This window comes from Hypomesus transpacificus, chromosome 4 (genome assembly GCF_021917145.1).
Source record: "Hypomesus transpacificus isolate Combined female chromosome 4, fHypTra1, whole genome shotgun sequence".
NCBI lineage: Eukaryota > Metazoa > Chordata > Actinopteri > Osmeriformes > Osmeridae > Hypomesus > Hypomesus transpacificus.
Window position 1 is genome coordinate 10404471 of NC_061063.1, and position 26396 is coordinate 10430866.

The following is a 26396-nucleotide window of genomic DNA, read 5'->3' on the forward strand; positions in this document are numbered from 1 at the left end:
TACAGTTGAATTAAATTAGCCTATACTCATTTCCATACAAGTACACTCTGGAAAACTGACCTATTTTTCGAACACAATTTTTGTATTTTGACTTAGTCTTGGCCAAATATTTGAAGAGCGCAAAACATTTGTACCTTCTCCCTCAATGGTAAGCCTCGTTGCTCCGTTCAGGCTTCCGACTCTTGGCGTCACTCCAGTGATTCTTTGAGCGTCTGCGCATCCAATAAATATATATATATATATATATATATATAAAAAGATTGACAATGGGTACAGGGTAGAAAACTGATAATTAAAACTCAATGTTTTCTAAATTCTATCTGCTCCGTACCTGAACACCACCACAGCGCGAAGAAAACAGCAAGCGGCAGGTGCCGATGCCTTCTCTCCCGCTTCATCCCCGATGACCGCGCGCTCCGTGTGCTTCAAATCAAAGCCCAAATTTCCTGAAATCTTTTCTGGACTTTCTAGTACAAAAACATTGTTCCGATAGTTGAATGTTTCAATTAAAATAGTAATTCGAGCTTTTCAGACTGGTTTCCCAAGGACACATGTTACCACATCAAGTTCAAATACAACGCTCAGAGGGGAAAAAACAACCTCCCGTGAAAATGTTTTAGATTAGTTGGCTTACCTGTCAGAGCACATAACTTTCACAGCCTCTGCTTAGCTGACGTGCTCACTAAATATTGCTTGACTAAGATGGGTGTGGTTAGCACCTGTCTCGATTCCGGACAGGATTAAGTGGGCGCTCTTATTTTGTACTTATCTTCTGAAGGGTACACCACACCAATCAAAGACTTATCTCAGTGTCACGAAAGTTGGAGGCATCTGACGTCTATAACCTCCAGTTTATGTTGATGAAAATGACAAGCAGCATTTAGTTATCATGACGGTCTGGCATCACTCAGTGAGCTTTGGTATAAATATCACCCCCAAAACATGTGGCCCCCAAAATATACAAACCGACATTAATTGAAATATGTACATCACATAGGCTACTGTCAATTATATAATTTGAGAAATATCTGGTTTATTAAATCACTGGAGTAATGCATCATGTTGTAAAACAATCACACAAACTAGATACATTCTTTGAAGTTGAAGAAAAAAGGCTCAAAACAATTCAGTATACAAACACAGTTGCATATAGAATGGAATATTTTAATTTAGAATAAAATATTTAGAATATAATATGTATTTTGGTCCATTAGGCCTATATACCAAAACAACAGATTGACCATACGGAGTGGTTGATCATTACATGAACAATAAAACAAAATCAAACTTAATATTCTCTGACCGAAAAAAATAGTTTAGGCTGAAGCCTGAGATTGTGCTTCTCCTTACTCTACCCAGCAGAGCAATTAGATAAACAAACATAAATATAATTTCATAATGATATAATACAAAACACAAGACCATAAAACAGAGACACATAGACAAACAAAGACGGATCATAAGTATCAGTCACATCTCAGAGTTGGTCAGAATTTTTTTGTATCTTTCAAAGATAAAATGTTTTGATAATGTTCTTGAATTTACACATATTACTACATTCTTTTAGTTAATTGTTAAAACAATTGCAAAATTTGACCCCTTTTAGTGTCACATATCTATTTTCACATTTGTCCTCTTTTTTGTCAAACGTATTAAATCCCCTTAATGGATACCTGCTTTCTCTGAAAACAAACCCTTGGATGAAGTCAGGAAGTGTTCTGTCTTTTACTCTAAACAGTATTTGTAGAATTTTTAAGTCTAAACATTAAGGCTTATGATTTAATAAATAATGGGTTTGCTGGGTCATTATAATCATCTTTATGTACAATTCTTATGGGCCTTTTTTGCAGTATAAATATGGAATTTGAACAGGTTTTGTGTTTCCTATACTTCCCCATGTAATGTATGGAACCTATGCGTGAGTAGTATAGAATAGCTATGTAATGAATTGGATTCAGCTTGTCCTTGGTTTTGTGTAGTATTGCAATGGATTTCGACAGTTTTAATTTGATGTGATTTAAGTGAGTCTATTATCACTCCCTATCATTTTGTCTCATACACTCTTTCAATATTTACAGAATCATATGCACACCTTAGCTAGTTACTAAAATGGAGGACATTCGACACAACACAATAACAAATAGGTCCGCTGGTCTTTTGTTTGTACTTTGGGGAGACAATAATGGCCTACATGTCAATCACTGGATCCAGACAATAAAGTTTGTCATCGCGTCTGAAGTTCCCATCATGAACCATGAAAGACAAAGAAAAGAAACAAAAGCAGAAATGTTGTGTGGCAACTTCAGTCTCAGAATGGGATCGTCAATGCAGTCATGATCACTCAGGCATCACTTATCTTGTCTAACAACCTTGCAAAGTATAGTGAAGCCCACCAGAAATAGTCCATTTCAAAAACAAACAAAAGAAATTGGACAACCGTATCGAGCAACTTCCCGATGGCATCTTGTTTTTAAACACCTTAATGGGAACCTTTTGCTCCGTAATTTGGATGTCAAGACATAAGCCCTTCGAACATTTTTGTCTATTTTCAGTTCAAAATGTGTATAATGATAATCAGTTGCGTGTGAATGAAATGTCAGTATGCATTGTTGAGGCAACGGTATGAACATGTAAGAATGGCAGTAGGAACTTGTGTTTGAAATGTACTTTTTAGTGATTATTTTGCTGAGTTTCTTTGTGAAGGACGAAAGCACTATCAATTAGTCTTTCACAATGGATAATTTTTGTTACGGTTTGAAGAATAGAAATACAGTTCAAACAACAACCACAATCCTGACTTGGCCAACACCATTGTTTTCTTCATCTTTTACTGCTGTTACGGCGCTATAGGTATGCAATTTTGTTGTTGTACAGTATGATTGTTTTATATGGCCTAGTGATAATATATAACCTATTCCACTACTGCTGTCAGGATGACGTCTGGTCCAGGAGGACCTAAACCTTTCCAACGGCCGGCCCAAGCCTTCATGGGGCCTAACCCTAATAACCCAAGCCTTTAGTTTATGGGGCCCTCAGCAGAATCGAATTTGGGGGCCCGTTGGTGCCGACAATAAGACTGACTATGGTCACTATTTGATATTTGCACATAAATCTAACACACCCATTATCAATCTATTAGTTGTAGCTGTGTTGTTCACGTCATACCAATGTCTGCCTCATGGGGGTGGAGCCCCCCCCAAAAGTTTCATTAGCCTCCCCCTCTTTTTTTTCTTCTTTTTTTAAAAATCTATATTTGTTAATTTCTCTTCCTAAAACCCACTAGAGGACACTATTTCAAAGGATATTTTGAAAAATGTCTTCTGGGGGAAGACGCCCCCAGACCCCCCTAGTTTTGCTGGGTCACAGGAAAAATAATAGCTTTTATATAGGGGCTTAGCCCCCCCAAAAGTGGGAACCTAGATTCGCCCCTGGTCTGCCTGGAATGACCCTTCTACGGTTTTTAACTCTACAGTACGAAGTGTTATATGCCTACTTAGTGTGGTGTGCTATAAAATAGCAAAATAAACCAGCAGACAATGCTTTTAATAGAACCATAGACATAGTCTATTTAGTCATGGTCTATTTTCACCCGAAAAGACTTATCACTATCGTGTGCTTTTCCAATCTGCGCCAAATTTGTAATTACACCATCCTACCTACGGATGGCAGCAACGTTAAACATCTACGGATGGGACCAACGTTAAACGAAGAAGAAAGAGTGCAGGAAGCCTTCAAAGTTGGAGTATTTATTTCTTATCACTAAACACAAAATTCTCGTTGCAGCATCTGCAAACATAGCCATTCTTTCGAAACATGGCTGCATCAAATTACACATTGAAGGTGAACAGGCAGCTCTTGGATCCCAGCTTTGAAAGTTACAGGTTATCTCTGGACACCATACCGACATACAACGTAGAGCTAGATGCTGGTGAGGAACTGCCTTGAAACTGCATGCCATCTAGCATCATGTGGTTACCTGCTACCATAAATAATGCAATTGCTAAAATGTTCAGCGAGTGGTTGGCTAGTTATGTTTTTTTCTTCAGAAAATGACTGTTCAAACAGCCGTTGCATTTCATTACAAAGCTGGAACAGATATCTAGATATCAAGAGAGCCTGGGGGTGATGAGAGATTTGGCAGAGCAGAAAGTCTTTGTTCTCGAGTAAGATAGCTATACCTGTTATAACATCGGTAACTACTGTTTCATTCATCAGATATACGTGCTAAAGATCCGCTGTGAATTATCCAGCTACAACAGCTCTATTAAGAGCACTGAAGGCTATATAGTTAACATTTTACCAGTTAACGAATGTAATTGTCAAGAGACCCGAAAAGGGATATAGTGAACACGACTCGATATTCAAGTGAACTATATCTGGCGTCTTGATATTGCAGTTTACTTTGTTTCTAGGCGTTGGGGAAATTAAGCTGAAAGACAGCCAGTATACCTTGGAACATGTGCGTGCTTTTGGCATGTACAACTACTTGCATATAGACCCCTGGTATGAAGACAGTGTCTACTTTGTGGATTGCAAAGGGCGGCTACTCAATCTCACAGTCACGCTGGTAAGTGTCTCTGCAAAGCCTTCTTTTGAACGTTGCAACATGCAAACAATGCGACTACCTTTAAATTCTACTTTATTCTCAAACGCCTGTAGGGGGCGCCCTGATACACATAACGTACAACACAACATAATGGACCACAGAAATACATAGAACATTTGTTGAAGCATATTGATAATATTTTAGTAGTGAAGTTAACTAACAAACCATCATTGTAATGGCATACATATAGTTTGTACTATTGTATTATTGTACTAAATACAATTATTTTTCTGAAAAAATGGTATGTTTGAACTGTCAACTCTTCTATCTCAAAGTACATTTTGTCTGAAATGTTTTATTAAAATGACAATAAAAAAAGAATTTTTCTGAACATTGACATCTCTAATTCCAAACATTTTTGAAGAGACTGGAATTTGTCTAGTCTGTCTAGTCTAATGAAGATGACTGAGTTTTTAGGATTATCCCTGGTCTCCATGTGAAGCTAATTGTAATGATTAGACCAAGACCATGTTCCCTGCAAAAAGCATTCATAAACTTGAGTTCCCAGAAAAAAGTATTTATGGAAATGAAATCCACACTAATTACAATGATCACATGGTAATTATCCTTCTTGTGGATGCTTTTGTGGCCAGGGCAGGGGGGTATTGTACACTCTGCTTTACTCTGCTAGCAGGATAATGAGAGGTGTCTAGAGAGAAGGATCTCAAAGTACATTATAATATGTCCTGTGATAAAGCTTTGAATCAGGAACCATGGCAACTGAATGAAGCTAAGCTGTTGAGTCTGTTAGCCTTGTATCATCTCAGCCCTCTAACACAGCTGAGAGAAGAGGTGGTCTTGATCATCTTACCTCTCTAACACAGCTGAGTAAGAGGTGGTCTTGATCATCTTACCTCTCTAACACAGCTGAGTAAGAGGTGGTCTTGATCATCTTACCTCTCTAACACAGCTGAGTAAGAGGTGGTCTTGATCATCTTACCTCTCTAACACAGCTGAGTAAGAGGTGGTCTTGATCATCTTACCTCTCTAACACAGCTGAGAGAAGAGGTGGTCTTGATCATCTTACCTCTCTAACACAGCTGAGTAAGAGGTGGTCTTGATCATCTTACCTCTCTAACACAGCTGAGTAAGAGGTGGTCTTGATCATCTTACCTCTCTAACACAGCTGAGTAAGAGGTGGTCTTGATCATCTTACCTCTCTAACACAGCTGAGTAAGAGGTGGTCTTGATCATCTTACCTCTCTAACACAGCTGAGTAAGAGGTGGTCTTGATCATCTTACCTCTCTAACACAGCTGAGAGAAGAGGTGGTCTTGATCATCTTACCTCTCTAACACAGCTGAGTAAGAGGTGGTCTTGATCATCTTACCTCTCTAACACAGCTGAGTAAGAGGTGGTCTTGATCATCTTACCTCTCTAACACAGCTGAGTAAGAGGTGGTCTTGATCATCTTACCTCTCTAACACAGCTGAGTAAGAGGTGTTCTTGATCATCTTACCTCTCTAACACAGCTGAGAGAAGAGGTGGTCTTGATCATCTTACCTCTCTAACACAGCTGAGTAAGAGGTGGTCTTGATCATCTTACCTCTCTAACACAGCTGAGTAAGAGGTGGTCTTGATCATCTTACCTCTCTAACACAGCTGAGTAAGAGGTGGTCTTGATCATCTTACCTCTCTAACACAGCTGAGTAAGAGGTGGTCTTGATCATCTTACCTCTCTAACACAGCTGAGTAAGAGGTGGTCTTGATCATCTTACCTCTCTAACACAGCTGAGTAAGAGGTGGTCTTGATCATCTTACCTCTCTAACACAGCTGAGTAAGAGGTGTTCTTGATCATCTTACCTCTCTAACACAGCTGAGAGAAGAGGTGGTCTTGATCATCTTACCTCTCTAACACAGCTGAGTAAGAGGTGGTCTTGATCATCTTACCTCTCTAACACAGCTGAGTAAGAGGTGGTCTTGATCATCTTACCTCTCTAACACAGCTGAGTAAGAGGTGGTCTTGATCATCTTACCTCTCTAACACAGCTGAGTAAGAGGTGGTCTTGATCATCTTACCTCTCTAACACAGCTGAGAGAAGAGGTGGTCTTGATCATCTTACCTCTCTAACACAGCTGAGTAAGAGGTGGTCTTGATCATCTTACCTCTCTAACACAGCTGAGTAAGAGGTGGTCTTGATCATCTTACCTCTCTAACACAGCTGAGTAAGAGGTGGTCTTGATCATCTTACCTCTCTAACACAGCTGAGTAAGAGGTGGTCTTGATCATCTTACCTCTCTAACACAGCTGAGTAAGAGGTGGTCTTGATCATCTTACCTCTCTAACACAGCTGAGAGAAGAGGTGGTCTTGATCATCTTACCTCTCTAACACAGCTGAGTAAGAGGTGGTCTTGATCATCTTACCTCTCTAACACAGCTGAGTAAGAGGTGGTCTTGATCATCTTACCTCTCTAACACAGCTGAGTAAGAGGTGGTCTTGATCATCTTACCTCTCTAACACAGCTGAGAGAAGAGGTGGTCTTGATCATCTTACCTCTCTAACACAGCTGAGTAAGAGGTGGTCTTGATCATCTTACCTCTCTAACACAGCTGAGTAAGAGGTGGTCTTGATCATCTTACCTCTCTAACACAGCTGAGTAAGAGGTGGTCTTGATCATCTTACCTCTCTAACACAGCTGAGTAAGAGGTGGTCTTGATCATCTTACCTCTCTAACACAGCTGAGAGAAGAGGTGGTCTTGATCATCTTACCTCTCTAACACAGCTGAGTAAGAGGTGGTCTTGATCATCTTACCTCTCTAACACAGCTGAGTAAGAGGTGGTCTTGATCATCTTACCTCTCTAACACAGCTGAGTAAGAGGTGGTCTTGATCATCTTACCTCTCTAACACAGCTGAGTAAGAGGTGGTCTTGATCATCTTACCTCTCTAACACAGCTGAGTAAGAGGTGGTCTTGATCATCTTACCTCTCTAACACAGCTGAGTAAGAGGTGGTCTTGATCATCTTACCTCTCTAACACAGCTGAGTAAGAGGTGGTCTTGATCATCTTACCTCTCTAACACAGCTGAGTAAGAGGTGGTCTTGATCATCTTACCTCTCTAACACAGCTGAGTAAGAGGTGGTCTTGATCATCTTACCTCTCTAACACAGCTGAGTAAGAGGTGGTCTTGATCATCTTACCTCTCTAACACAGCTGAGTAAGAGGTGGTCTTGATCATCTTACCTCTCTAACACAGCTGAGTAAGAGGTGGTCTTGATCATCTTACCTCTCTAACACAGCTGAGTAAGAGGTGGTCTTGATCATCTTACCTCTCTAACACAGCTGAGTAAGAGGTGGTCTTGATCATCTTACCTCTCTAACACAGCTGAGTAAGAGGTGGTCTTGATCATCTTACCTCTCTAACACAGCTGAGTAAGAGGTGGTCTTGATCATCTTACCTCTCTAACACAGCTGAGTAAGAGGTGGTCTTGATCATCTTACCTCTCTAACACAGCTGAGTAAGAGGTGGTCTTGATCATCTTACCTCTCTAACACAGCTGAGTAAGAGGTGGTCTTGATCATCTTACCTCTCTAACACAGCTGAGTAAGAGGTGGTCTTGATCATCTTACCTCTCTAACACAGCTGAGTAAGAGGTGGTCTTGATCATCTTACCTCTCTAACACAGCTGAGTAAGAGGTGGTCTTGATCATCTTACCTCTCTAACACAGCTGAGTAAGAGGTGGTCTTGATCATCTTACCTCTCTAACACAGCTGAGTAAGAGGTGGTCTTGATCATCTTACCTCTCTAACACAGCTGAGTAAGAGGTGGTCTTGATCATCTTACCTCTCTAACACAGCTGAGTAAGAGGTGGTCTTGATCATCTTACCTCTCTAACACAGCTGAGTAAGAGGTGGTCTTGATCATCTTACCTCTCTAACACAGCTGAGTAAGAGGTGGTCTTGATCATCTTACCTCTCTAACACAGCTGAGTAAGAGGTGGTCTTGATCATCTTACCTCTCTAACACAGCTGAGTAAGAGGTGGTCTTGATCATCTTACCTCTCTAACACAGCTGAGTAAGAGGTGGTCTTGATCATCTTACCTCTCTAACACAGCTGAGTAAGAGGTGGTCTTGATCATCTTACCTCTCTAACACAGCTGAGTAAGAGGTGGTCTTGATCATCTTACCTCTCTAACACAGCTGAGTAAGAGGTGGTCTTGCATCCTGTGCACAGCCAGTCACAAGGTGCTCCAGGTAGAAGTTGCTTCCTACAGTATTGATAACCCAATTACTTCCAGCCTCATCTCTCATGAAACCGTGCAACAGAATGAGATGCACATGGTAGACATGCAAGGTGTCACAGTGCAAAACTGTAGAAGGAGTTAGGTGGCTATAATACAAATACAAACTAAAATAGAAATGAGATAATGGTGTGCCGTTCTGATGGCAAGCTCACTAGTGAGTCTTTTGGAAAAAGTTTCTACTACAAATGTTACACATGACGCATGATGCCACTAATGATCAGTTGGATCTAGACTGAGACTAGACTGGGGCTGTAATGGAGCCATTCTGAGTGTTCAGGGTTCAACATTAAAACAAATTGCGACTGGTCCCACGGGCCAGTGGTTTTGAAACTTACTGGCCCCAAGGCCCCCCTTCCAAAAGTTGTAATTTATCATTGTTACAACAAAACCAAAGACTTATAAGTTATGTTATTCTGTTAACATGTTTAACCATTTATTAAACACATCCTGGATATAAAAAGAACAAAAATGAAATCACATTTCTAGTGATAAAAAATAATAAGGTAATAGTCAGCAAAACAATTTACTTTTAACTTAAAAAATGACGTGCTCTCTTTCCTGCTGACAGCCATCTCAGCACGACCTCTGTTTGTTTTGTGCTCCAGGACGCAGCCCTGGGAAAGCCCCGGGAGGTGTTTAGCATGACCCCTGACCCCAGCATGACCCCTGACCCCAGCATGACCCCTGACCCCAGCCGGGGCGAGGACAGTCTGTGTGCCTCTCTGAGCCTGACGTCGGCCACCTGGGCAGCGCTCTCTGACGGCTCCGGCAGGCTCCTCCTCCTCCGCACCGGCAAGAGGAAGGAGGCCTCTCACGCCTGGGAGGTAAGAAGAAGACAGCAATGTGTTTGTTTAGGAGAGGCCTTAGCCATAGTGACGTATAGTAGGGGGGATTTAAACCTTCGACCAGTGGTTTGCAGTCAAACACTAACCACTGAGCTAAAGCTGTGTACGTGTGAAACAAAGGTTCATGTAAAGTTAGCAGCAGTTAGACCGGTGATTAGATGAGCTTTCAGTTGAAATAAGCCTGTAGACTGCAGTTTACACCCCTATTCACCAAATCATTACATATTCCAAGTCAGTTGCCATCACAGCCATTGTTTAGACACAATTTGATGCTTGTTTTTGCTACTTTCATAAATATAATCAAATATAACCATGACATGCTGGCAATATTGGTTACTGTATAAAAGACAAACCTCCCTAGGGTGAATGAAAACAGGTTGCTTTCATGTTACAAGACTATTTCTGACTGTCCTCAAGGACTGAATGTTGCTTGTTAAAGTAAGCTCACTTTTAGACTCAATATATCCTAAGCTTTTGTGTTGAACATGGATTGGAAGATTATTACAAAGCCCTTGAGTAAATACCCTCGAACATGATCATTTTGCTGGGTTTGTGCTGAAGGATTAGAGCCAAACTGGCACTGGCGTTCTCTTTGTGTTCAGATGAGGCGTCTGGGTGAGGTCCAGCACTTACTGTACACTCACTTCAGTCACAGTCATTCCAGCCAGTTCTGCCATTTACACAAACTCATAGAACAGCATAAAAAATACAATCACGCCATCGTAACTTTTTAGATCTTATTTTAAATCAGAACACACTAATACACCACATGTATTTGCAACTGGGTCGACATGACAGCTTGCTGTTTGTTACCATCTTCGTCTGTCCCCCCCAGCCCCTGTTCAGCGAGCCCCTGGGAGAGCCCTTCACCATCCTCCACAGCCTGGCTCACCTCACGTCCGGGGTCCACACCATAGAGGTGCTGCTGCTCCGCATCCAGAAGGACTCGGAGGAGGACAGGGGGAGTGGCTTCTCTGTGTCCCTGGAGTGGATCACCGTCTCCAACACAGCTGAGCAGGGTGAGGGCAGGTAGGGTGAGGGCAGGCAGGGTGAGGGCAGGTAGGGTGAGGGCAGGCAGGGTGAGGGCAGGCAGGGTGAGGGCAGGCAGGGTGAGGGCAGGCAGGGTGAGGGCAGGTAGGGTGAGGGCAGGCAGGGTGAGGGCAGGCAGGGTGAGGGCAGGCAGGGTGAGGGCAGGCAGGGTGAGGGCAGGCAGGGTGAGGGCAGGTAGGGTGAGGGCAGGTAGGGTGAGGGCAGGCAGGGTGAGGGCAGGCAGGCTTCACAGCTGAGCAGGGTGAGGGCAGGCAGGCTTCACAGCTGAGCAGGGTGAGGGCAGGCAGGCTTCACAGCTGAGCAGGGTGAGGGCAGGCAGGGTGAGCAGGGTGAGGGCAGGCAGGCCTCGCGGCCTGGGGTCTGACTGCACTCAGCAGCCTCTCCTCTTAAGACACACCGAACAGTCACAACATAGTTATCATATAACTTATGCTGTCAAGTGTTACATTGCTAGAGGGCTTGTGTGAACTAGTTATTGATGGAGAGAAGGAATATGCCGGAAGACCAGTGTTGGGCTGTCATGTGTAACAGAATGGAGATGAAGATGGCCAGTCTGTCAGCATTGCCCCTGATCGTCGCTAGAGGATTGTCACACTGCAAGTTGGCTTTGAATTGTGGAAAGTTAATGTGTCAGTATGTCACACTCAGTATGCTACATTTAATTAGTTGGAATTATTTGTAAACATTCTGTTTGTTGTACAAACCGAATATAACAGGAGTTAGTAACATGTATGATAGATGTTAAATATTGTCAGTGCAGTTGTGACATTTTTATTGTAATATGCAGTACAAGCATGCTTTTTCTCATCAGAGCTGGTTGTGCGTGGTTGCTGTTTGTATGTGCTGGATCCACATCACTAGGACTGATGCAGGAAGGATATCTGCTTTCAACACTGACAGCTCACATCTGAACTGATCTGAGAGCACTGTGTAGAGAGGGGATCTGCTTTCAACACTGAGGATGAAAGTGCTTTAGAGAAGAAGGGAACCAAATAATGGAACAGTGTGTCCCCTAATCTTCAGTTCAGTTAAATAAAAAACTTTTCTGGTTTTATGGTTGTTTACTTCAGCCTGATCTAAACGTGTCTCGTCTGAATCCAGGCCACAAGAATGGGTATGAGGTGAGGAAGAGGAGGGTGCTGCGAGGGAAGTGTGTTCCTCACTACGCCGCCGTGGAGCCCCAGGGGACCGGCCTGATGCTGCTGGCCGAGAAGCCCTTCGTGGTGACGCACGTGGACGGGCAGCCGGTGAAGCAGGGGCCTGCTGAGCCCATGGAGGTGGAGGCGGATGCTACGTCCCAGCCACAAGGTGGGTGATGTCACCGTGGCTGCTCATTCTACTGGCCTGCTTCATGTTGCATGGTTTTGAAAGTGTCTTGGACTGCGTTGGGAAGGGGGCATAATGGGAGCTTGATATAGCCTGCTTAGATCCGCTCAGATATTTTCTCTCATGCTCATGTCAAGACGCCTTGTCAGAAATTATCCCTCAAATGCTAGTGAGGTCAGAGAGATGGAAATGCATTGTTCAGTTTCTTTTACCATGGTTGCATAAAATATCCCACAAAATGGGTCGAGCCATCATCTCGTCTCCTCAACAGCTCAAGGATGAAAACTCAGCTAGGTTGGCTGTAGCCATAGAAACCACTAGTAATTCTAACACAATATCTGATCCAGAGCTCAGCCAGTGTGGATCAGTGATCACCACCACATTCACATTCCTATGATTGAGGTACTTGATAATCTGACTAGGCTAATTGCCAAAAACATGTTATTTTCCTGACACATGCAAGAATAGTAGCTTTGAGCCAGTCCTTTTATCTGTTTTTTCTTTTTGTGCGGAGGAAGAAGCAGTAATGATAGTGGAGGAGTTGAAAGTGCTATGAGAGTAACTGGCGGCAGAGGAAGTCTGTCCGTTTGTTCAACAGCTTGGGTAAAGACTGCAGTGACACTGCAGTCACATCACACAGGGAGAGAGGAAGCCAGTTATGATTGTGTGGGGAGTTAGAGAAACTGACATTATGGGACATTATGCCCCGGATATCTCATTATTTTGAACCAAGCGAGATTCAGACTAGAACAACAAAATGAGATCATGAATGTTCTCATGGACCATGTTTCTGTGGGTTGTTGACATTTGCTGACCCAGATGCCCCTGGTGGTGGAGGTCTGAACAGGGACACTGAATAAGCCTATAACCTTGAAGCATAATGACCAGCCTTGGTAAATGTCTTCATTCAGTTGAATATAAGGCGTGTACTGTAGATAAGTTGGAGACTGTAGGACACTGGTCACAATTACCTTTATTGTCATGTAAATAGTTTCTGCATAGGATCTTCACATTTTCTATAACATTCAACTTTTATTTGATGGTAATATAAATCTACAAATGTTCAGTATAAAATTGTTGTCTTTTTAAATTTGTGGAATAAAGCGTCATTTGTCAAGTGCTGTCCCATAATCTCTGCGGTCCTCTCCTCCTGGTCCTCCAGACCCCATCTACTTCTGGCAGCAAACAGGCGAGGACGTCACGGTGTCGGTTCGAATGCCCCCGGGCATCAGCAGAGACATGGTGGACTTCAGGCTGACTGGGGACAGCCTGAGGGTGGGGGTCCAGGGCTATGCCCCCCTGCTGGAGGGGCCCCTGCACGCCCCTGTGGACCCCGAGGCCAGTGCCTGGATCATCAAAGACAGCAAAAGGTTGGAGGTGCCGAACTGACACACACACACAAACATTTGCATTTTTTTTTTTTTGCAATCTTGATTATTCCCTTTGATGTGCTTAGTTTTCATGTGTTTGTGAGTAATACTGTACATGTACCATGAAAGACAGGGTGACAGACTGGAGTATGTAAACAGCCCTTTGCCACTGATTTGCATTTGAATGTCTTATTGTCTAATGTGGGTTTTCAATCTGCATTGTATGGCATGTAAATCCCTCATTAGCATCATGTATTGTGAACCTGGAGACGCTGAGAGCTGTCACAGGGGCAGTGGTGGAGCTCCAGCATATTCTCTCTCTCCAGTCTCCTGTTTGAAATGGAATGAGAAAGCTTTCATGGAGTCTGATGGTGTGTCTGTGTGAGAGTTCTCCCGCAGGCCTGGTTGTTGTGCTGCGTGTTCTCTGCTGTCCACCACTAACTCTCTCCCTGCGTCTGTGTCACCTGTATTACTCTCTACCGCCCCCCCCCCAGCCTGGAGGTGACCCTGCAGAAGTGCGACCAGGGGCCCATGTGGCCGGAGCTGGTGTCTGGGGACAGGAGAGGGGAGTTTCTGATCAGCAAGGAGCAGGCCGCTCTCCTGAATGAGAGACTCACCCACCTCACCACTGAGGACATGGTCAGTCCATAAAGGGTTTCAACCCACTCCTGGGGTTACTAATGGAGGGGATGATCTCTCCTCTAACCCCAGTCTGTTAGAGTCCCTCTCTGCTTGTCTTCTGTTCCGGCTCAACACCGTCACATCTTGTGCACTCAACACCTCCTCAGTCCCACATACCTGATGTGGAATATCTTTCTGGCCTCTTGCGTCACTCAGCGTCTCTCTTGTCAATTATTTTCTTCTTGAGCTTTCGAGCCCTTCTTCTTCTGAACGCTGCCTCCACACTCTCTCTCAGTGCCTTCCTCTTCCTCCAGAACGCAGACCCAGACAAGGACAAGCCCCCGTGTAACTCCCAGGAGCTGGAGGACTGTGATGGCTTCCCGGAGGACAGCTCCAGTCTGGTGCGCTTCGACAGAGACACTCTGAAGCCCACTCATGTGGTAGGAACAAGACCTTCCAACACACACACACACACACATGCTGCTGTTCCCCTGCAGCCACACACACACACACACAGTTCAGCCCCACACTGGAGGACCCTTCAGAGCCTTCCACTGCCCTGCACGGCTTAAATACCAAAACATCCTCAACTGGTATTACCATACGAAACCTCTCGTGGGACTCAATAAACTAGGATTGGAACATGGTTAATTCGTTTTTTGAATGCATTTAGTCAGTCACGTTGGTGTGGATGTTTGTGCAGTCTCTGCACATCCAGGTTGTTGATTTGTTCCGCTGCGTTGTGTGTCGTGCTCATCACATCTGACTCATCCGAACAAGCCAGACTCCAGGACTGAACCAGCTGGTTGATTCCCAGCCAGAAACATCCTGTCAGTTCACATCACATGCCCCTTGGCCTCTGTTCAACACCACGCTCCATCTGATGGGATTCCCAAAGATTCAACAAATAAAACAGGTCCCACTACATTCTGAAGTGTCTTCATGTTCATAGGAATTAGTGGAGTAATGCAGATTATTTACATCTTTTGACTGATACTTGATGTGATTCAACTGGTGGCAAAACACTGATGCACTATACGCTCACACGCTCCAGCTACAGGAAGCAGGAGCCAGGCAGAGAAACACAGGCTTGTATTTCTGAACAGAATATGGTTTCCAGACTGTTAACAGCTGAACTGGTTGGAGACGTACAGGAGATTTTAGTCCAACAAAAGTTAGGAAATTGTACGTATCATTTGCAGCGGGCAGCCAGAAGAGAGGAGAGAGGAGATGATGAGGAGAGGGCAGCGTGAAGATGGGAGAGAGGAGATGATGAGGAGATGATGAGAAGGCAGCGTGAAGATGGGAAAGAGGAGATGAGGGGATGATAAGGAGATGAGATTATGAGGAGAGGGCAGCGTGAAGATAGGAGAGAGGAGATGATGAGGAGATGAGATTATGAGGAGAGGGCAGCGTGAAGATAGGAGAGAGGAGATGATGAGGAGATGACAGCGTGGGGTTTTAGTTTGAGATGCTTTGTTATCAAGGTGCTGGGTTTGTTCTTTACCCATGGAACTGAAGACACAACGATGTCAGTTAGCTTCAGAATACAACATTCCTTCGATATCATCTTTGTATTATATACATTCCTATTAAAAAACCAAGCTAATAATTCTTAAAAATAATACCTGGCGTTTTTACAGGTCCTTTTATGTTCCAAGATGCACAAAATGCTGTGATACCCAGCCAAAGCAGTTACCAATGACTTCACAGTTTACACAGACAGGTTTTACAAGGTTTTTTTTACATGCAGGACACGGTTAAAAAAGAAAGTTACAATATGAAGGGGTGTTGATATCTACGAGACTCGTCAGTGTGTGAAACCATCATTAAGCTGTTACATTTGGCCCAGTTTATTGAATGCATATTAAGTGGTTGTCAGGCAAGCAAAGCAATAGGTGGGCAGATCTGTCATATTCATATAAAAGTATTGGCAGTTAGATTAGCATGCTGCTGAGGAAGGCTAGTGTGAACACTGGATGAGCTGTCAGAAAACTGTTTATGTTCCTGCTCTCCTGGTGGGAGGAGACGGCAGGGCTGCAAACACCTCACAGACAGAGCGCTACACACACACACGCTACACACTGACAGCTACACTACTTACAGGCTGATCTGAAGCAGACAGCTACACTATTTACAGGCTGATCTGAAGGATGAACTCAAGTTCAATCACACTCATTCAATATTGAGTGCCTATTTCTGCTACTAACCATTCATTAGGTGTGCTAGTTGTCAAGTGTTCCTTGCCTTCCTGATGGGGTCCTGTGATTAAGACCTGCTCCACAGACGCGGAGATCTCTCTTGATCTGTGCTTGTAAACTCTGGGTGTGTATACATGGAGACGCACACTCCTGTTTCACATCCACAGAAAGAGAAAATACTTCACTGATGACAGTTTGTATTTGAGCATATTTTTTTTTAACTGGCCTTTTTCGATGGCAGCAGAAACGACACTCCTGTAACTTCAGAGATCCTTTGGACGTCACGACTGATGATGGAAAAGGGCCGCTAGATGTTTGAGCTCACTCCACCGACAGTGTGACAGCATGACAGATGTCTTTAACAGCTCAACCATCAGTAAAGCTTTTATGAATCACTCAACACACCCTGACTGTAGTGTTACCCACTGTCCCTCTCTCTCCCCCCTCCTTCTCTGTCTCTCCTTCTCCCTGTCCCCTCGCTCTCCTTCTCTCGATCCCCTCTCTCCCCAGGTGAATTTGGGCAGTAATCAGTTCCTGTTCTCGGTGGCGGTGAACCCGGCAGACATGCCGTGTTTCTGCCTGCGCTACGACGTTGACGCTCTGCTCTGGCAGCCTCGCCCAGAACAGCCCAGTGATCTCTGGGAGCACATTGCCACCTTTGATGCCCTTGGTAGGTCAGAACCCTGCCTGGCACTATGGTCTCGGTCACACACACACTCACACTCTTTCTCACACACACACACACACACTCTCTCCAGCATCATGGTCTCTCTCTCAGTTCTCTGTTCCTGTTCACAGGCTACGTCCAAGCTTCCAAACGTGACAAGAAATTTGCGACATGCGCCCCAAACTTCTCGTACGCAGCTCTGGGGGAGTGTCTTCGCCGGGTGTTCCTCTACTGGCAGCCTGCACCCCTCCAGACTGTCCTCTTCAACCGAAAACAGGGACGGCAGGTGGGCCAGGTTGCCAAGCAACAGGTGGTCAGCCTGGAGTCCAACGATACAATACTCGGCTTTCAAGCGAGCAACGAGAGACTGTTTGTCCTGACCTCCAACAATCTCTTTGTTCTGAAGGTCAGTAACTAGATAGGGAGGTGCCTACAAGGACCACATCAGTCTGCAGACGGCACATTCTACTGGTAAACCAAGACTGAGGGGTTCCATCCGCCAGGGTCATGAATGTAGTCTGTGCAGCTTTTACAAGTTAGCCTTGTACTGTTGTGTGTGAACGGTAGTGTCATGTATATGTTTTCTAAAGCTTGGAAGAGACAGGACAGCGGCCAGGGATGTATGTGCTGCAGGCCCAGGGTTTCTGTTCTCGTGAAGAATAATGCTCTCAGGAAACCCCACCTAGAAACATGGAAATGAATCAGACCCAGTGAAACCTGTCTTGCCAAGCCGCATCTTACACAACACAGGTCACTCTTCCCCGGCCCCTCATTTTGTTTTTGTCGAGTATGTTTATTATATATGAGCACATGTGTCTATACGTTAGATTCGGTTGAACGGTCGGGGGTTACAGTTGGTGAGCTGGCCCACCGAAGATCTTCTCAGATGGTCGTAGTAGTGAGAGAATCACATCATCCAATCGCCTTGCTGGCATTATGAAAACTGAGAACACAGATTTCCATAAATGTAAATTACATCCTACAGTGTTACTGTGAAGCTGCGTTTTGTGCGAAGACTTGCACATCTTGTGTACCAGGACTCAATCATGATGTACCAGTCACTCACAAACACTTGCGGTTTTTCCACAGCAACTTTTGTTTGTGTAAATTACCTGTTTCATTAAATAAAACGGTTACATTTTGTTTCCGCATGAGCAAGTCAATTTAACAACAGCAGATCTAATTACAGAAGTACCCCTCTTTTGGTTTGTGCTGGTGCCAAATGTCATCAGTTAATTGGCAACCCTGCCAAGCTAGTTTGGCAGTGGCCAAACTAGTTCTACTTAAGCTTCAGAAAAACAGACTAAATACTGTTTATTCGGTGGGAGTTGTGTTTCAGAGAGTCGCCAATGGATTTGGGTTCTGTCTGTTTTTGCTGTTCAGATCAATACCCAGTACTAGACATTACCAGGGTGGATGTGGTCTCTGTTTCATTCATAGTAAAAACAACCTACAAAGCACTCTAAGTGATACACCTTTTACTTGTTCATCCAAAGAGTTCTATGACCAACAATTCAGTTTTCAGACATCATAGTAAAACTGACAAAAGCCGGAAATAAATACAACGTAAAAAGACACGAGTTGCAAAATACCAACTGTGCATAGACTTCATTTCGTACACGTTAGCTGAATCGATATGTTGCTTACTAACAGTTATTGTACAATAAATTCAATGTAACAGGGAAAAACTAAGCTTTTAGCAACTTCGAAAAGCCTAATAGATTTTGTGGACCACCAAGGGAATAGATACTAAAAGAAATGAACAAAGGCTGCAAATTTTCGTTCATATATTGCTACTCCTCGTGTTCATCTTCTCTTTGCTGCCCTCAGCAACAGACCCAAAACAACATTCGCTAATTGTTTAGACTGGTTTGGAGTTTGTAAAAAGGCAGGTAATACTCTGTGATTACTTGAGTTAACGTTTTTTACTCTTCATACTCAGGATGTACGGCCATTCAGGATCAAACAGACAGAGGGCTTTAGTCTAACAATCTTGAGGCACATTTTTATAAAAAAAAAAAAAAAATGATATTAATAAAAATGACATGAAGAAGCATAGTATCGTCCTTTGCAACATTTCTAGAATCTCTAAATAGTCAATGCTATTAGCACCGGTGAGAGGGTCCAGGAGAGGGCTGCAGGTTAACTAGCAGGTGTGACTTCTCATCGGAGCGGTGATGATGACTGCTGTTCCTCCTGTGAACGGACAAGTGCTGAGGCCAGGACATCAGCTCCTCGTCGATCACATGGAGAGAACTAACTCCTGTAACGATGGAGACATAACTAGCTCCTGTAACGATGGAGACATAACTAGCTCCTGTAACGATGGAGACATAACTAGCTCCTGTAACGATGGAGACATAACTAGCTCCTGTAACGATGGAGACATAACTAGCTCCTGTAACGATGGAGACATAACTAGCTCCTGTAACGATGGAGACATAACTAGCTCCTGTAACGATGGAGACATAACTAGCTCCTGTAACGATGGAGACATAACTAGCTCCTGTAACGATGGAGACATAACTAGCTCCTGTAACGATGGATGAGCTGCGTACAGCAGACCAAGACCGGGTTTGATCCTGTGACCTCTTGATGTGCAGTCAAGTCATCTTCTGTTTATTGTTCAAGTTTGTCCAACTCGTTTTCATCCCATCTACATCACAGGAAGGGCGCTTGTGTCTTAGGGTGCTTGTGTCAATCCCATCCTCATCCTTCCCTGCTGTACAGAGAAGACGACAAACAATTATGAAAGCCTTTCACAAACTTTTACCTTGTAAGGACTGTGATTTCACCATCAACACATTTGATATAGCACATGCTCTTCATGCATAATTACTCCCAAAAGCTAGGTCTAGTCTCTCTTGCAGATGAGCTGTAATTATGGAAAGATTTGCCTTTGTTGCTGCTTCTAACCCTGTTGCTGTAACCAGCATTACAATACTGAAAACACTGAGTAAGGCACTTTTATTCCAGAGAGAGACGTGTTCAATCACAAGTTTAATGAGCCAGACCATGGTTTTGTTTTCCTCCTCCTAACTCGTCTTTGTCTGTTTCTTTTTCTACTTTCCTGTTTCAACCAAAGATTTCCGTTTTTACTGCTCATATGAGGCCTTGAGAAGAAAGCTGTCTCCTACGTAGAGAAGGCTGCCAGGGAGGCACATTTTGTTCTCAATTCAACTTAGGCCCCTCCGTGTACAGTATGTTCCATACTAAATATTCTAAAGATGTGTGTCGGCTACCTATATATATATACTTGCACTGCTTTGAAATGTGTCCAACAAGCTGGGAATTTGTCAGAGACAGGTTATAGATCCATATTTTCCATGCTACACATGGTTTGGGTGAGGTACGCCATGCAGCTATACAACGATGACGTAGATTTTTAAATGGTGACAATGATCTCCTGCACACCAAGAGATCAATATTTCCCCCAGTTCTATAGAATACAGGATCATTACAACCATCTAGAAACACTCTGACTTCAGTTGTGTTACGGTTAATGTGCATGGATAAATCATTTTATACAGATAAACTACCCAGTATATAGTTGTCTCTATGACAGATGTATGTTTGCCTGTATTCTACTTTATGTTTTTATGGATGGTCATTTTTATTGCTTATGTGCCTTGTTAGAGTACAGTCTCATTCGGGAGGAACAGTAATTATGAACTATGTACATAATGTTTTTCCTGATATGAGCCTGGTTTATTTTTTACTTCATTGTTTCTTCTTCTCTGCATTCAGTTGAACCCATCCTCTGTTCTCCACATCTACCCCCTTTCCTGGGTTTTACAGTGACCACTTCCTGCTCACTTCTCATCACATGGCTGTCTACTTCCTGCTTCTTTCTCATCACATGGCTGTCTACTTCCTGCTTCTTTCTTCACATGGCTGTCTACTTCCTGCTTCTTTCTCATCACATGGCTGTCTCCTGTCTGTCAGAGCTACATTTGATACCAGTAACATGGTATTTCACCTTTTTTATTACTTTGCAATCCTTACAGTTAAATTGTTTTATGTTGACTTGGATGTAACAAAATACACAAGGCTGCCAGGGAATGCACATTTTATTCTCAATTAAACTTTACTTACACATTATTCAATGCAATGTACATCCTAATGACTTAATGATTACGTAGATACTTAGTCTTTTCATGATCCTCCCTATTCTGCCTTACTCTGCAGGATCTCAGAGCAGACATATTTAATACTAAAACATCAGTGTATACTGGAGTCATAATGGTTACTGAACAGCAAACACACTGCAGTAAACAGATGGCTTTATGAAGCATGGCTACAGTTCTGACGTCATGTATATAGTACGGCACCATGAACACTATAGTGTTATTTACCTAAAACTTGCGATGGGTACATCAAAGCCCAATTACTGAATAACTGATATTCCACATAAAAACTCACGTTAATAGTTTTTAAAAACACAATTTCAAATATATGAAATATTACATTAAATATTACAATACGCGAAGTCACTTTACATTCAAATATTAAATGAACTACAGCTTTGGCAATATGTACAGTAGTTTGCTGAGAAATACACCAGAGAATAAGATGCATGTTATGCACAGTTAGACTGTGTGCTTGGTGAAGCTCAGACTCATAACATCTCCTCCCAGACACAAACATCACAGTTAGACTGTGTGCTTGGTGAAGCTCAGACTCATAACATCTCCTCCCAGACACAACCATCACAGTTTGACTGCAAAATAATTCTCAAAAAAGCAGATGATAAACAGTACCAAGCAAAAGACTTAGAAAGCACCGCTAAACATTGATCAGAATGACAAGGATTCCAGACTTAACATTTACATTCATGTCTGCACCATTCCTGAGTCCCCCCTCCTTGTTAGAAAGGTCTGAACCTTAAGTGTTGTCCATCACATAGTCTCCAGAGCCTAGCTGCCACATGATGCGTCATCACCTGGCCTTTCCTCAGTCCTCCATCTCAGTCCTCGGACACAAGGACCCTTCTCCTCTGAAGGGCAAGCTTCCTGTCAGCTGATGCTCTGAGTGCCTGGAACAGGCAACCTTGAGGTTACCTTCTTGTTCACACGTAGTTAATACTCACAAGTGATGAATCTAACCTTCTATTCTAATACTTCTTTCACTTTGCTAAGGGGCGTATTGCAGTTAGCAAGCACCGGAAATGTATTCACACTGTCCAAATTCCACATTTTATAGCAAATTTGTACTTCTCAATCTTTTGATTGCATGTACACACAAGAGGGGGGTCATTTCAGAAGACCGTCATAGGTCATATGTAACATATATGTTAGTTTGTTTTAGTGGGGCATGGTTTTGGGGGATAGAGGTTTATTTGACAGTTTCATACCCATGAGCATCCGTGCACATAAATGGTCCTGCCTATTATATCTGCTCTACTGCCGATATAATAGGACAAGTTGTTCTCACTTAAGTGACAGTTTACACCAGCATCACCCAGGCTTCTCTAGAGTATCTCTTAACCTCATGATCAGTGGGGCTGATCCTAAGGGGAACTTAGCAAGCTGTCTACTGTACAAACGCATCAAAAATTTAAATCAGTCTTTGTTGAAAATCACCTCGTTGTAAACACGGGTATCTTTAAACATCATCTTATCAGGCAGTAAGTCCTCAGTGACGGTAATCTCTTCCAGCTCCGTGGTGAAGTGGTCGGTGCTCTCCACCACCGACGTGTCTTTGACGGCGCTGTAGGTGAGCGCCACGCTATACGCTGTGGGCTTCTCCAAACCTTTACGCCCGCAACGGCAGAGCTTGCGGAAAGCAGCGCGGAACTTCTGCGACATGGCGTTGTAAATGATGGGGTTAATGGTGCTGTTTAAATAAATGCAGCAACGGCAGAATAGCAGGAACCAAGTGTCCAGGTAGGCCTGTTTGAGGAAGGAGTTGACCACCACTAGCGTGCGATAGGGCATCCACAGCACGGCAAACAGGACTACCACCACAGCCAGCATCTTGGTGACCTATACATTAAGAAGATACTTTTACTGTTACATTACATTTAACAGTGTAATCATTTACCAGATACTTATGTAATGTGACTTGGCCTATAAGTGAACGGAAAGTGGCCTACAGCTGGGTCAAGGATCAGAAGCGCATGTAGTTCTTATATTTCGGTGGTCGGTACCATTTCGATACCAGACGATCTAGCTACATCTCAGGCAGGGAGCAACAATATTGATATATCACCTCGGTCTACAATATTACATTTTAAAACCCTTGTGCTGCCTTGTGAGCCACCTTTTGCACCACAACGGAAGGCAGCACAAGGGTTCCCCTCAACCTGCTTGCTCCTAAACCAGTGACATTCCTCCTGTAATACCATGAATTTATCGCAGGACTAGCCCCCACGAATAGATCTCTGTGAATAGGGTTTATTTTTCACGGGAACGTGGACCTGTTTTAACTCACCTGTCTTCGGGATGTGGCGGTGGAGTTGGAATGGCGGGAGTTCTTACAGCTGCTCATCTTAGTGCGGTTGCTTTGTCCATTTTTGCATTTCTCCTTGTGATTTGATGGCAATGGATTCAAAAAAAGGATTCTTGCAATGAGTCCGTACAGAATTGTTGCTAGCAGTAAGGGCAAAACAAAAAACATCCCAAAATCGAAAAAGTAAATAGGTAAATAAAACCGTCTTAAAACTTTGTAGCCGCATGTCTCAATGGTCACGTTCTCATATAAAACTTCCTCAATATCCGACAGGAAGAACCACATGATGCAGTATAGCGAAGTAAAAAGCCACACAATAATTATTATCTTCTTTGCCCTGGACAGTGTGCAGAGAAACTGCGCTTTTATGGGGTGGCAAATGGCGATGTATCTTTCAATAGTGAAAGCGGTAATGGAACATGACGACGCGTTGATTCCAAGATACTGGAAGTAGGTGATGCAGAGGCATCCTGGGCGGCCAAACACCCATGAGCCGAAGATGCTGTCCGTTATGTTTGGTAAGCCTGCAGCCGTTAGCACCATGAGATCGGCCACGGCCAAGCTAACCAGATAGCAGTTGGTGGGTGTCCTCATGTGTTTGGTTGTAAGGACCACTAAGATCACCATGATGTTACCAACAACCCCTAAAGCACAGATCACAAACACTAATAAAGTGCTTATCAACTTGTATTCGATGCTGTGGTCAGTCCATGTTGGCAGTGTGTGGTTTTTTTGAGCTGCAGTAACGTTTTCCATCACTGCAGTAACGTTTTCCATCACTGCAACGTTCTTAAGTGTTTTTTGTTGTTTGTTTTTAGTCCTGAGAACAATTGTTTTAAGTTCAGGTCTGTCTGTTATTTGAAGTTATTGGTATATAGCACAGCAGATAGCGAGGATTGAATATAGAAGTGTGACACCGCCGACACCTTTTCCTTCTTTGCGTAAAAGTTTCGTCTATGCGCGCGGGGTGTCTTGGTCCAAAGCGCAAAAGTGAGAGCGCGCGCTTCGCTCAAGTCTCCGTCTTGTCAGAGTAGAGAGAAATCTGAGATCAGGAGAGGAGAGACGCAGCTTAGTCTCCTTGCGTTGGACCAAAGATTCTTAACGCATGCGGGGTTGGTAGAGAGGCACTGACAACGAGTAACAACGTTATGACATCTGTTGCTCTCGTGGTGGACCTATAGATTTCTAAATCTATACGGTATATTGTAGGGACGGTACATGGATTATGCTTTTTCGTTTAACTGTTGCTGACATTTTCAAGCTTTCAATAAATATATTGAAGTTGTGTGAATAAATAACTTCAATGGGTTTAACTTGTTTTAAAAAAAATCAGAACTGTAGCCTAGATACAGCTTAACAAATCTTGTTTTAACCTGTCTCTTGCACAATATGATCTTTAATGTTTAATCTCTGCTATTGGCAGCTACACTTTCTGTGTTTAAATAAAATGTGTATTCTAATCATGCACCTTTGAAGGGATACATCCAATATTTAATGTTTTGCTTTGGTACCTTAGGTGTTGAACTAGAATACAGAATAGTTTTGAACTATCAACTGTGATGTCCTTGATATGACAGATTCATCTGGGATTCAGTTGCTTCTTTTACACAACTCAGTGGATGTGAGAATTCTCTCACCCCCTCACCAACTGCGCCGAAAGAACTGATTTGAAAATGGCAGAAACATGCCAGCAGCTCCTGCCAGTGAACAGGTGGACTAAAACTAATGGGTGTTATATATAAGCCGGCACGTTTTTTATATAATATATATATATTTTTTTTTATTAATGGGTATACACAGCAGTTTTGAATAGAACGAATATTATACATTTATTGTTTTATTTAGCCTTTAGATTAGTGTTAGAGTATATAGGTTTTATATTTTTGTTGGCCCCTTCATATTAATACATTTGAGAAGAATACGGATACCAGGGTATAGGGCCTACTTGATTTAGCTGTAGACAGAAAGGTAGTCTGCGTTGTACAATCAAAATTTCGCTATTTACTTGTGGACCTTTCCGTTTAAGCCTCTTCCACCGGTTTGTGTCTGATGGAGCAGAGGGAGCTGAATAACCAATCATCGTTTATCTGATTTATAGAATACTTTCAAGTGAAGACTACAGTTGGTAAAGCAAGCCTCATGTAGGCCTAATTTACAGAGTTTTACTGCCACCAAATGGACAGTCCTAAACCAGCCCGAACTGAATCCAATTAGAACCAGAGGTAGACAGTTTTAACTGATAACATGTTTAATCACATAATTCCTTTCTAACCAGTATGAAATTGAATACACTTTAGCCAATTTATGTTTATGATCGGCCACTTATTTGAGTTGAGTGTCCCTTGTTTTGGAGTGAGGTAGCTAACTACATTAGATATCTGTGAAAATGTATAGGCTGCAAGATTACAACCATTGTTTCATTTGATGGAAATTAAACAGTGTTTACTGAAAAAGACTGAACTTGTTCGCCCATATTTCTCCAAAAAACGAGACTACTGTTGACGGTTTGGTCGTCAATATTGTTGCAGATCTGCAGCGTCTCCGCGCGACACCGCCTCACTGATCCCTGTGCGTGGGCGGAGTTTTCTAAGCCTTCATCTAATTTCTCAAGGATGCAAATCCAGCTATAGGTAGGTAGGTAACTGAATGTGCACGCGGTTTCTAAAGAGAAGGTATGGCATATTTTATGCCTTTATATTTTCATGAAGACTGACAGATGCACGCGATCATTAGCATTACTCTAAATTGTTTCATTAGATTTTGAAAGAAGCTGTCTTTGGCATTCACTTGTTACAGCAAATTACCTAGTGAAGTGACTCCATGATCCATCTCCTGAAAATAGGTGTAAATAGATGCATCTCAGGATACATTCAAGTCTCGTGACGATTATTTTATGTTTACACGAGAAAAGGTAAGCCATAGCACTGGCTACATTTTGTCAATTCGATTACATGTTATTTTGTTTTACCATTTTCTTCTTCTGGCAAGTTCAAATGTATTCCATAGGCTATGG

General features: G+C 43.0%; 3 protein-coding genes across 3 annotated transcripts in view; 1 reads left to right on the forward strand and 2 right to left on the reverse strand.

Moving 5' to 3' along the window:
- pkhd1l1.1 (PKHD1 like 1, tandem duplicate 1) overlaps positions 1–740 on the reverse strand; it is a 32983-nt gene extending 32243 nt beyond the window's left edge. The window contains exons 1-3 of the mRNA XM_047019730.1: positions 635–740; positions 332–467; positions 135–212 (exon numbers count right to left, since the gene is read on the reverse strand). Coding sequence (XP_046875686.1) covers positions 135–212; positions 332–398 — 145 coding nt within the window. The 5' untranslated portion in view covers positions 399–467; positions 635–740. The remainder of the gene's footprint in view (positions 1–134; positions 213–331; positions 468–634) is intronic.
- A 2961-nt stretch (positions 741–3701) lies between these two features.
- Positions 3702–18064, forward strand: nudcd1 (NudC domain containing 1). Its single transcript, XM_047019539.1, has 10 exons — positions 3702–3928; positions 4413–4567; positions 9459–9677; positions 10534–10717; positions 11850–12056; positions 13237–13444; positions 13939–14083; positions 14380–14505; positions 16777–16936; positions 17065–18064. The coding sequence occupies exons 1-10, from the start codon at positions 3814–3816 to the stop codon at positions 17349–17351; spliced, it is 1806 nt and encodes a 601-aa protein (XP_046875495.1). The 5' UTR covers positions 3702–3813; the 3' UTR covers positions 17352–18064.
- Positions 18065–19582: 1518 nt separating this feature from the next.
- On the reverse strand, positions 19583–25845 carry trhrb (thyrotropin-releasing hormone receptor b). The gene is made up of 2 exons (XM_047019540.1): positions 23366–25845; positions 19583–22917 (listed from the first exon to the last, which is right to left on the reverse strand). Exons 1-2 carry the CDS (start codon positions 24158–24160, stop codon positions 22495–22497), a joined length of 1218 nt encoding a protein of 405 aa, XP_046875496.1. The 5' UTR covers positions 24161–25845; the 3' UTR covers positions 19583–22494.
- Between the last annotated feature and the right edge of the window lie 551 nt (positions 25846–26396).

Excerpts from the sequence above, each read along its gene's own strand:
- nudcd1 (XM_047019539.1), top strand. The coding sequence starts at position 3,814 with ATGGCTGCATCAAATTACACATTGAAGGTGAACAGGCAGCTCTTGGAT. Across the intron at positions 12,057-13,236 it reads TGCTACGTCCCAGCCACAAG|ACCCCATCTACTTCTGGCAG; the intron begins GTGGGTGATGTC and ends CTGGTCCTCCAG. Across the intron at positions 14,084-14,379 it reads ACCTCACCACTGAGGACATG|AACGCAGACCCAGACAAGGA; the intron begins GTCAGTCCATAA and ends CTCTTCCTCCAG.
- trhrb (XM_047019540.1), bottom strand. The coding sequence starts at position 24,160 with ATGGAAAACGTTACTGCAGTGATGGAAAACGTTACTGCAGCTCAAAAA. Across the intron at positions 22,918-23,365 it reads CCGCCACATCCCGAAGACAG|GTCACCAAGATGCTGGCTGT; the intron begins GTGAGTTAAAAC and ends CTTAATGTATAG.